The sequence below is a fragment of the Candoia aspera genome, chromosome 1, assembly GCF_035149785.1.
Source record: "Candoia aspera isolate rCanAsp1 chromosome 1, rCanAsp1.hap2, whole genome shotgun sequence".
Lineage (NCBI taxonomy): Eukaryota > Metazoa > Chordata > Lepidosauria > Squamata > Boidae > Candoia > Candoia aspera.
Window position 1 is genome coordinate 312,965,332 of NC_086153.1, and position 11,257 is coordinate 312,976,588.

The 11,257-nt window shown below is 45.0% G+C and overlaps 1 protein-coding gene across 3 annotated transcripts; it reads right to left on the reverse strand.

The window, feature by feature from the left end:
• Positions 1 to 2,062: 2,062 nt before the first annotated feature.
• ANKRD9 (ankyrin repeat domain 9) lies at positions 2,063 to 8,383 on the reverse strand. 3 transcript variants are annotated; one of them, XM_063290355.1, is made up of 2 exons: positions 8,070 to 8,383; positions 2,063 to 4,244 (listed from the first exon to the last, which is right to left on the reverse strand). In XM_063290355.1, the coding sequence occupies exon 2, from the start codon at positions 4,164 to 4,166 to the stop codon at positions 3,279 to 3,281; it is 888 nt and encodes a 295-aa protein (XP_063146425.1). In that variant the 5' UTR covers positions 4,167 to 4,244; positions 8,070 to 8,383; the 3' UTR covers positions 2,063 to 3,278. The 3 variants fall into 3 exon arrangements, with proteins under 3 accessions (XP_063146425.1, XP_063146426.1, XP_063146427.1); XM_063290356.1 differs by having other exon boundaries at positions 2,063 to 4,486; XM_063290357.1 differs by lacking the exon at positions 8,070 to 8,383 and adding an exon at positions 4,363 to 5,114.
• Between the last annotated feature and the right edge of the window lie 2,874 nt (positions 8,384 to 11,257).

Consider the following 11,257-nt stretch of genomic DNA (forward strand, 5'->3'; position numbering starts at 1 on the left):
ACACCAGGCTAAAATCTAGTTGGCTAGTTGTGGCTGAATGTGTTGGGCAAACACAGCCTTTTATTGTAACCTTGACAGTGTCGAATGACACTTCAGCACAGGCAGGAAAATAGGAAGTTTACCATCCTCCTAGCGAACCACTACTCCACGATCAAGTGTGGCCCTTGTCTTTGAAAATCTCAAAATTGATTAAGAACCTGAGCATTCAGAAGGCATTCTCATTCATCCTTCCAGTCCATGGAAGAAGACTGGAAAAGGTAGGAAGACTACTGCAATCTGATGATTATGATAGAAAATATCTGGTTTCTGTAACCCTTGTCTGATGTATCAAGATAATGGACCACTGGAACAAGAAGAAGGGTTGCACTTCACAAGGACAGGTAATAATGTGTTTGGCCAAAACATGTAAAGATTTATTAGAAAGGTTTAACTTCAGTCCTGTGAGATGTGGCATATAAACCCTGAAATAAGTCCCTCAGATAAAGACATGTAAATTGTAGAATGTTATTAAAATGTATTGTTAAAATGGAGCCTCTACAATCATTCAAAGTCAAATAAAAAAGAACATTAACTCATAAACATAATGGCCTTCATTGTCTGTACACTTATACTCAGAGAATGGGAAATAAACAAGATCAGCTTGAGCTCTTAATCCAGAAGGGCAGATATGATTTAATAAGTACCAGAGAGACCCGGTGGGATGTCTTCCATGACTGAAATACAGCAATTAAAGGATAGTATTTATTCAAAGGGAACAGAAGACACAGAGAGAATGCATTGCATTGTAAATTAAAAGCATCCTTTCTTGCTCAGAAATCCAAGTGAATAAATTTGAAATGCTGTACTCAGCATTTGGGTTAATTTCTGAATAAGGGTTTAAGTGTCTGGAAAGCTGAGACTGATTGGTATATCTTGATGTGAAGCTTGACAGAGCGAATGTTTATTAAACTTGCAGATGATATTGGGTGGGATAGCTAATACCCTTTAAGGAAGAAAGAACATTCAACATGATTTTGATAGGTTATTGCAATTATGGCCTTACAGCTGGAAGATAGTTAATAGTTAAATACCAGAATAAAATTTAAGACACAAGTGCAGAGTTCTTCACTTACAAAAATCAGTTCTGCAGGTATAGGATGGGGATATCTGGCTTGATGATAGTACTCAAGAAAAGTATCTTGGCTGTCAAGAAGGCAAATGCAATCCTAGATTGTATCAACAGAAGTATGGAGTTTTTGGTGCTCTCTGAGCTTGGTTGTTTGCTTGCAGACATTTCATTACTCAACTAGGTAACATCATCAGTGCACTTGTTGGGTAATGAAATGTCTGCAAACAAACAACCAAGCTCAGAGAGCACCAAGGACTCCACAGTTCAATCCTGAGCTACATATATTCTCTTCTATTGCAACAGAAGTATGCTTTTTAAATCACAGGAAATTATTTTTCCACTCTATTCTGCTTCAGTCAAATCCCATCTTGAGTACTGTGCCCAGTTCTGATCACCACACTTTAAGAAGGATTCAGAAAAATTGGAGCAGGTTCAGAAAAGGACTACAAAGATGACCAAAGGATTAGAAACTAAATCCTGAGAAGACAGATTGAAGGAGCAGGGTATATTTAGCCTTGAGAAAAGTTGATTGAGGAGGGATATGATAGGACTTTTCAAATATCTGTAAGAATTTATACAGAAGAAGTCTAGACCTGTTCTTCATCATTCTCGAGTGTAGGACATGGAATAATGGACATAATTTACAGGACAGCAGATTCCTCCAACTAAATATTGTGTGTATGTGCATGCATGGGGCAATTCCAATTATAAAAGAAATGTAACAGTGAAACAAAATGCCCAGACAGGAGGTGGACTTGGTTATATTGGTTATATTCAGGCAGATGCTACACAGCCATCTATCTGGGGTGCAGTGGGCAGGAGCCTGGAACTGATGGCCTAAATGCAGTCTTCCATCCTGAGGTATCCAAGCTAAGCAGGACAGCAGATTCTGAGAGAGAGCAGTGGCACTCCTCCCCACTCCACCCCCCACATTCCCCTTTGCTTCTTTCCCTTAGAGGTCAGATTTGCATGTCTGCCATTCTCAGTATTTATTAATTGCCTTAATATCCCATCTTTTCTCTGGGAGCTCAGGATGATGGGTCTCCTCTCATTTTATCCCTACCACAGTCATAAGAAGCAGATTGAGCTGAATGAGAGTAGATTACAATTGCCCAGGGAATGAGTGGGAACTTAGCCCTGTGTCTCCCCAGACTAGGTCTCATCACCGTAACCACCACAGTATAGTGGCACAGAGCCACTGGTACTGAAGTACAGCTGTTTTTGCATTTCAACCAGCAACTGTGTATGGAGGGGAGGGACTCTTCTAATCCTTTGCTTTTGGTATAAAAAGGTTCTGGGCTAATCCTGCTAGATTTGGTATGGATATGGATCTTGGATATGTCAGGTCCCATATTTTTAAAATAAAAGTTGAACTATTGGTGGCAGAGAAAATAGTAATTCCTTTAAGAAATTGACTCCTGTAATATATTGCCATGAGAAAACAAAGAAAGAGCGAGAGGGGGGAGAGGTGGTCTGCAGTTCAATTCTTTCTAATATCTAATGGCTGTTTTATAAGAAATCAGATTTTTTTTTTCTACCTGAAGCCTTCCACATTAGTTGGACTACAACTTTTATAATTCTCAGCAAGCACAGGCAATAGCTTAAACCAACATTTCAAACTCTGGTTGTTCTGTGTTTGTTTAAATTATATATAATCCTGTGGCAGGTACTTAGATGCTGACAAAGATAAGGTTTGAAAAACTGAACTTACTCTAAACCTATTTTGCTAGAATAAATTGCAGTAAAGTCAGCATCCAGTTGGTGCCCTATTGAAAGTTGATCTACTGAGTGTAGACTGCAGAAGATACTCTCTGTTACATTGCTTAGTTTTAACTTCTGGCCTAAGCTGCTAATTCATTTGGGTCAGTCTGCAATTCGGCATGCCCAAGTTAAGCTTTAAGCTGTGGATCCTACTATAAAATGAAATGTATTTTTAAGAATGCACTCTAGGTGTTCCGTTCTCTCTGATTGAGCAATGAATAAAACACAGCATACAAAAATCTTTGGAAAAAAAGTCTCTAATTAAAACAAGTGCTTCTCCTTCTCCCACACAGATTTCATATTCAGCACATGGGTTCTCCACACCACCTATTTTCATCACACAAACAGGAATTGAAGGGTGAGGGAGAGAGGGAGTGAAAGTGAGAGAGGCAGTCTCTGGTTTATACTCTTAGCCCTTCAATTTCAGGTCCAAAGGCTTCAGAAAGTGTGGCAAAGGCAGGCCATCCAGTGCCTCAGGGAAATGTTTGGGTGAAATGCTCCCAATTAAAACTTGCATGGATCTAACAAAGAGAGAAAAAGGGGCTAAACCAGCCAACCATTGATAACGGCGGTTACCCAGAAGGTCCTGCCATGGTTGCTGGTCTTCCCGCAGCTGCTGTTTCATGGCAAAATGGAAGCCTGGAGGCATGAAGAGGAAGAGTGAGTCCAGGAGGAGGAGCTTGGTGCACAGATTTGATGCTGGGCTCTCCCAAATTTGTTGCAGAAGTAGGTCTAGAGGTGTGTTCCCAGCACAGTCACTAAGGCAAGGTGAGGCTCCGTGGCCCAGCAACAAAAGCAAACACTCTGGCCTTGCCAGTTCACAGGCCACATGAAGGGCAGTTTTGCCACCTTCTACTTGACTGCAACCTTGGCGGTCCAAGTAGGTAGCTCGGTCACTTACTGGGAAGTCTTTGATGGCCTTCAGAATCTCTACAAGGATATGGATTCTGTTGTACCGGACAGCCATGGCTAAGTGAGGAGCTGAAGAGTGGCAGCAGCTAAAGTGAAGGCTTGGTATTGCCAGGGCACTCTTAGGAAATTGGCTCAGTAAATATCGGGCATAAGGCTGGTGGTTGTGTACTAGGGCATACAGCAATGCCTCTGAAGGTGAATATGTGCTGACCTTGCCTCCTTCTTGCCAGTGGAAAACCTCCATACGCCTCATGTCCTCCAAGAGCCATACTGGTAGCTGGTCTCTCACAGCTTGATAGAAAGCAAAAGAGGATTTCTTGCATTGTTTCTGGGACTGGGAGCTGTGGCTGTTGCAGCCATTCAACCATTTGACGTTCCAGGGCATCCTTGAGGTTGGGTTCACAGGGAAGGGCTCCCTTCCTGGCTATCAGATGTTCTTCTCATGAAGATCCAAGAGGGATTGCTTTAAGAGAAAAGCAATTGTTCAGAAACTATCACTCCAAAAAGCAACATAAAGAGCCACATGGGCAGGTGTCCTTCTGGGTCTTTGCACATCATGCAAGACTCATCAAAGCACTTACTTTAGTAACCTGAAGTTCCAGAGAGCTGTTTCACATAGATAGCTTTTCTCCTTCTCTCTCTCTCTCTGCTGAAATCCCTCCATCCATGGTACAGGTCTTAATAATGCTAACTTATCTTCTAAGGCTATTGGAGAAATGACAGCTAGATAATGCATGTGAAACACTTGAACCCTTTACTTTTCTCACTAAGTTCACAGAAGTTAATAGCCTACCAAAATTTTACTAGTTTATACAGGGCTGGCAGAAGAGAAATGAAGACTCAGTCTGTATTCCAGAAATTTACCATAGAGGAGGGAAGGAACCAAATTCATGCCCGACTTAGCTGGATGCAACTCCTCATAATCTATGGCAATGCTTTTCAGCAGTACTGCTGTTTGAGGAAAGTCTAATAAGGGACTCACTTGACAAGGTATCGAAACTTCGGTTTTAAGGCCAAATGTCGCACCTTTTAGTTCTTGGCTACTATTACAGTCAGCTTCATCCTGATGCCATTCAGCCCATATCCTTAACCTTTATCCTTTGTAATGGAGAAGGAAACTATTCAGCATTCAAAACACTTAGCAACCTTGAGTCCTGAAGAAAACTTCATGAGACCTAAATTTGTACTGCAGCAGTGGTAAAAGTATTGTGGGCCACTTGACAAAAGCTTTCGAAGATGTTGGGAAGGACTCTGCCTGCAGCACAGCCTCCCCATATTTATGGGAATTACAGGCATTGCCACCCCAGGATTCTGCAGCATTTTGAAAACAGTTCCTGATCTCTCTGTTCCAACAACATCAAATTATTGATGTGTAGTTAAGTGTAGTTAAAACTATCATGAAGTGAGGTGTTTTGTTTTGAAACTCTGTGGCTCCATTTTCCCACTGGAAGGAATTCTGCTAGTTACTGAATGTCAGATTCTATGAGGGAAATGGTAGTTTGAAGGCTTTGCATTTCCCCTTCAGTAGCCCAGACAAAAACACTAGTGGGGAGTGGGGGGGCTGACAAGCTTGTGGCATTGTTATTCTTGTCAGTTGCCCCCTCTCCAATATCAGCTCTTATATGAAAAGTGTCAGGCTTCTGATGTTTTTGTTTTCCTTCTATCCCTTTTGGGGTGGGGGGGATGATGGGATTTTTGCTGCTGCATAATTTGTAGCACCTCAAGATGGCACAGTATTTTCCTCAGCATTTAAGTCAAGTGAAGATAGGTCAATCATGGGTCACTTTCAAAGTATTTCTGGGGTTTTGGGGAATAAAACCAGTAGCAGTGCTCTCAATACCTTCCACAATTTCTACCTACCATTCCTCAACTTTCAGTGGACCATTTTATGATTTGGTGGGGATTTTTTGGCTAGCTTCCCCCAGCATAAAAGTCTTTTCCTACTTCCTCTTCTCCCCACCCCCTGCCAAACAATAGATTCATCTGGTCATCTATCAGCTCAGCTTAGCCAATGCCTCTAATATCCCTCAGCTCGGTTAGATAATCTTTGTCCTAACATCCAAATTCTGTAGATGTTCCTTTCTGTGGTTATCACCTCTTGTACCACTAGTTTTGCTTAGTGATTAACTTTTTTTCCTGCCCTTAAAAATAAGACAGGAGGAGGGAGGTGTTGGCTGAATAAACGAAGCCACTTAAATTTAACCCAGACCAAATCCATCTTCCCACAAGACAGATGAAATGGAAATTTGCAGAGCTAGATGTTTACAAGGCACTTGGACTCTACAAATCTCGGTGTCAGTCGCCTTTATATTACCTTGGGTATCATAAAGGAAATAGACAATACCTTTTTAGAGGTCTACATGGTCTGTATTTTATTTAACTGGGCTGTCTGTGACTCCTCTTCTAAAACCAAATGCAGTATGTACAGGGTCTTCCTTAAAGCTCTGGAAGTGTTTGTCACATTTGTGATCAAGAGGCTTTATATCCTTAAATGAAGGGGTTACTTCACCCCTCAATTTCAAACTGAGCCACAAGCAACAGATCAGGCACTGAATAATAACTGTGATGGGGAATTTTAGTAGAATCCCGAGACTTCCAGAAATGGGTTGCTGAATATGATGGAGCTCATCTCTCCCAGGAGCTGCAAAAGACCTCTGACCCAGGCGTCCCAAGCTCATTATACTCTGTATAATCCCCATCCCCCTTCACTCCAATATTGAAATCAATATAACACACACAGCAGTATGGCTTCCTCAATTTATAGTCCTGAGCTGTTGGATTTTCTAGGCAAGGAATGGAGCATTGCTGTAGCCCTTGAAAGCTTACCTGACCCCCAATCATCATACCCATTAGGACTGTCACAGAGAGATTTCAAAATACATCATTAACATTGTGGCTTCTCTTTCCTATTGATGGACCTGACATAAATGAACTCTGCTAGCCAGTTCAGCTTTGTTTTGTTTTATTTACACTAGCAGAAGGGTTTTAGGGTGCCTGCACTTTGGCTCAGGGAGGCTTCCTGTTTGCTTCCTTTTCAAGGCCAAAGGGCTATGAAGATCTGTCACAGCAAGTAAATCTGTCTGTGACAAGACTGTCCTGATCAAGTTGCAATTTGGAGAAGGCCGACTGAGTACCACCATGCAAATCCTAACCCAATTTGATAGCATTCTGGTGACTTGCTTTATGAGTGGAGTCCCCTGTGATCTCCACATCAGGGCGTGGGCCACCTTGTCTGGTACATACTCCGAACATAATAGTTTTGGATTTAGTATGTGGCCCAAGGCACTTTCAGGCCAATCTACGACACCAGTTTTTCTCAACCTTGGCAACTTTAGGATGTGTGGCCTTCAACTCCCAGCCAGCTGGGAAATACTGGGAGTTGAAGTTGAATTTGGATGTTAGGACAAAGATTATCTAACTGACTTCTAACCATCTAACCATCTTAAAATTCCAGGCTTGAGAAACATTGGTCTACACTGCCTTGTCCTTATGGATCTCCCCTCTATGTCTGTTCCTTTTGAGCTAGCATGATCTTCATCCAACTGCACCCAATGGTACTGCTAGGTGGACTAGCAAGGGAATGTCCTCCAGACCCTGCAGCCTTGGGGGCTCCCAAGGGAGTTACCAGATGACCCCAGCATTCATCTTTCCCCACCCCTCCTACCAGGCAGCAGCTTGTAGCAAGGGTGGGGGGGATGAAAGCCTGCTGGGAGGGTCAGAGGAGGCCAGGACTGTCTCAACCTGGTTACAGTGCTAGTTTTGTACCCACAACCTCCTCTCTGCAGGCTGTTCTCTCTCACCTGGCCGGTCCTCTTCCCCTCCAAAATGCTCCCCCTGACTTCCCTTCCAAATATTAACCATCCTTCCTTCCCCTGGAGAAGCCTTTCTCCTCAGTGGTATTTCTTACAGTATAAAAAAACATGCATTTATTTTGAATTGACAGCCTTCTTTCAAGACTTGAGGGCAGAATGGGAGGCAAAAGGGTTAGGTTTACTGCTCGGTAGCTGTGCCCCGAAGACCACCATTCTCTGATTTCCCTCAGTCTTTCCAGACCGACAATTCCGGCAGGGCCAGCCTTTGGCCCGACCCCTGCCTCGCTTGCCTTCCCCTCCCAGCTCTCCATCTTCTCTTTCTCTGGCCCATCTCCAGATGCCCCAGACCTCCTACCTCTCACGCCTCCACCCCAAAACTCCCAGCCAGCCTGCTGGTCCTTAAACTGCCCTCGGGTTGCGGGCTGGGATTCACGACCCGGCCGGGCCGAAGCGGAACGGGGATCAAGATGCCGTACCTTCGGCCGCAAAGAAGACAGCCTGGCGGGATTCGCCTGCGGGGTGCGCCGGCTCTTTCTCCCGGCTGGCTGCAGTAATGAATGACCCGCTGCCTCGCTCGCTGTTTCTCCCCGGCAGCAGCCGCGCGCACGCACCAGAGGGAGTCCGACGGCGGCGGCGGCGGCGGCGGCTTCTCGCCCGCCCCCGTGCGCTCTCCTCCCCCTGCGGAAGAACAGCGGCTGTGCTGTGCTCCCGGCTGCACCAAGCGCGACCGCCGCTCCTCCTCAGAGGAAGCAGCGAAGGAAGGGAAAGGCGGCGGCAGCAGCAGCCGCCGCAGAGCCGTCTCGCTCGGCGGCGGCGGCGGCGGCGGCAGCGGCAGCGGCGGCAGCCAAACCACGGTTGCCTCCTCCGGGCTCTTTTATCCCCGCCCCTCCCCTCCCCTCCCCTCCCCGCTCCTGTCCGGTGAAGGTCGGTCAGGACCGGGGAACTGTCCAGAGCCTCGGGATTGGTCTCCGCGCGGTCTCCCCCCCAGCTTCCCATTGGCTGAGAGGAGAGGATGGGCCCCTGCAGCGATTGTTGGCGTCAGCGGGAGGCAAAGTTCCAAGAAAGTTTCTGGGCTGCTTGTAAGTCGGTGTAAGCGCGCGCGGCTCGGGCTATTGACCCTAAAAGGGGAGGAGGGCGAAAAGGAGGCAAGGCAGATCGGACTTCCCGCAGGGGATCAGGCAGCCGCCCCTTGAGCCAGGAGCCCTCTTCCTCCCATCCTTAGGGCCGTTGCAGTTGGCTGCCTTAAAGTGCAACCCCCCAGGTTTTGAGTCGGCAGAGAGATTGCTGGCATGGGCTCTGCTGCCCCACTGCCGACCCCAGCAAGGGCGCCGGCAAAGGTGCGGTCCTTACGCGCCTATTGTGAGAATTGGCTCTCCCGTGGATAAGTCTAGTAGTGGTTTCCAAAACAAGGACAGGTGCACTAGAGAGATGATCCTTTCTCCCGGAAAAGTCTCAGAAAATGTTCCCGAATCTTGCTGCCATTATTGCTTATAAATAGGTGTCTCGTGTGAAAGTAAAGCCCTCCCTGGAATTCTAGTGTTGCAAGCTTAACTCTTGTTCTAAGAAATCCTACCCCTCGAAGTTCCGAGAAACTTGCCTGTTTTCAGTACAACTGGCTACAAGAGAAATCAGAGGCCGATTTTGAACCAGTTAAGGAAAGGGGTTGGTGGATCTCCCACTGTTTTCCCTCCCATCTGCTGACTGGTAGACAACTGCCAAACTCTGTCCCTACTGCAGCGTTTCTGAACCTTGGCAACTTTAAGATAGGTGGACTTCAACTCCCAGAAATGCTGCCCTAATGCATTAGGTGACTGTAGGTGGGTGCTTAGAATGATGGGTCTAGCCACCTGTCAGGTTACCCAACTCGCTGGTCACAGGTGCCAGAAGAGGGCAAGATGAAGCAAGAAGGAGTGCCCCCAATACTCATGCTTGTAAAGAGCCCACATAAGATTTGACAGGCACTTTGGTAAGTGCCAGCCAGTCATTATGTGAGTAGATGCCTCTGTGGAAGTCAAGAGTCCAATCTCTCCTGACACCTAAGCCAAATGCCCTTGAAGTTTCCAGCTACCAACAACTTTGACTAATAATAATAATAATAATTCATTAAACTTGTATGCCACCTGGACAGATCTCAATCCCTGAACCACATCAGCAACCACATTGTCACTGAAATGTGCTGGAGTGTATCTATGGCCAAATTTTGCTTGGAGAAGAAAGAAGCTGTCTCAGTTATGGGGCTCATCCTGACATGGCAGAAAAAGGGGTTACCAGGGCATGTTCATGCCATGGTTAGAGGACTGTGAACAAGAGCCCTTGAACAGTCTTGTACCTCTTGAAACTCCCACTTGAAACTTTTGTACTTTATTTGTTTGCATGTGTGATATTGGGTGGAGTGATTATTGCATGCACTGCTATAATATCTTTCTGATCTGGGAATGATGGCATGGGATCTTCCCACACAGATTTGCAAATCTCCCTTGGTGAGGAAGTTGGGTGTTCTCCAAATTCTGGGTGAGCCTTGTGTGACATGTCTAACAAGGTATATATTTGAAAAGTTTCTATCAGAAATAACCTGTGATCTATAACTAAATTATTTGTTGATTTTGTTGCTTGGGCTGTATTTGCAAATGATGGGTACTGTACTTATATATTTTTTTCTGGGGCTCAGTATTTGTGTGTATTGCTTCTGTCTTAAAATTGGAGGTAATTACAATGTACATCAGATAAAAAAAAAGTGTTGATAACTGCTCAGAAGTAAATCCCACATTGAATTCAGCCTCATCCTTAGCATGTATACTTAGCAATAAATTTGGTAATGTCTTTGACTTGGTTCAAATCTTTCAATACAATATGTATTTACTACAGCATAAGCATATCTTCTAAAATAATAATCAGGAAAGTATGCTTTTAAAAAAGAAATATATAGGCAGTAAGCAGCTTAATGCAAATATAATTGTTGAAAGGTAAAGGTAAAGGTTTCCCTTGACATTAAGTCCAGTCGTGTCCGACTCTAGGGGGCGGTGCTCATCTCCGTTTCAAAGCCGAAGAGTCGGCGTTTGTCCGTAGACACTTCCGTGGTCATGTGGCCGGCATGACTAAACGGAACGCCGTTACCTGCCTGCTGAAGCGGTACCTATTGATCTACTCACATTGGCATGTTTTTGAACTGCTAGGTTGGCAGGAGCTGGGACTAGCAATGGGCGCTACCCCGTCACGCGGATTCGAACTGCCGACCTTCCGATCGGCAAGCTCAGCAGCTCAGCGGTTTAACCCGTAGCGCCACCGCGTCCCTAATGGTTGAAAACTCAGTTGATAATTAAGAAAATTAAAATTAACCATGTAGTAAATCTAGAAGTCAGCTGATTTCACCAGATTTCAGCAAGATGGAATGGCACACAAATGTGACTAGGGCTGCATCTGCATGCACATGTATTTGACAGCACAGTGTGCAGAGATTGGTTTGATCTTACATCCAAGGCAAGGAAACCTATCCTGTCCTGCTATGATCTGTGTTTCTCAAAGCAAAGGCCAGATAGCATCAAAAGCGATGTTTCATTTGCATCTGAATCCTTAGATACATAAATATTGCTGTTTTCACTGTGCACTCACGCATCCCAGTTCAGCAATGTAATTTGGTCCTGTGTTATAATCCTAAACTAACTAA

Excerpts from the sequence above, each read along its gene's own strand:
- ANKRD9 (XM_063290355.1), bottom strand. The coding sequence starts at position 4,166 with ATGCCCTGGAACGTCAAATGGTTGAATGGCTGCAACAGCCACAGCTCC.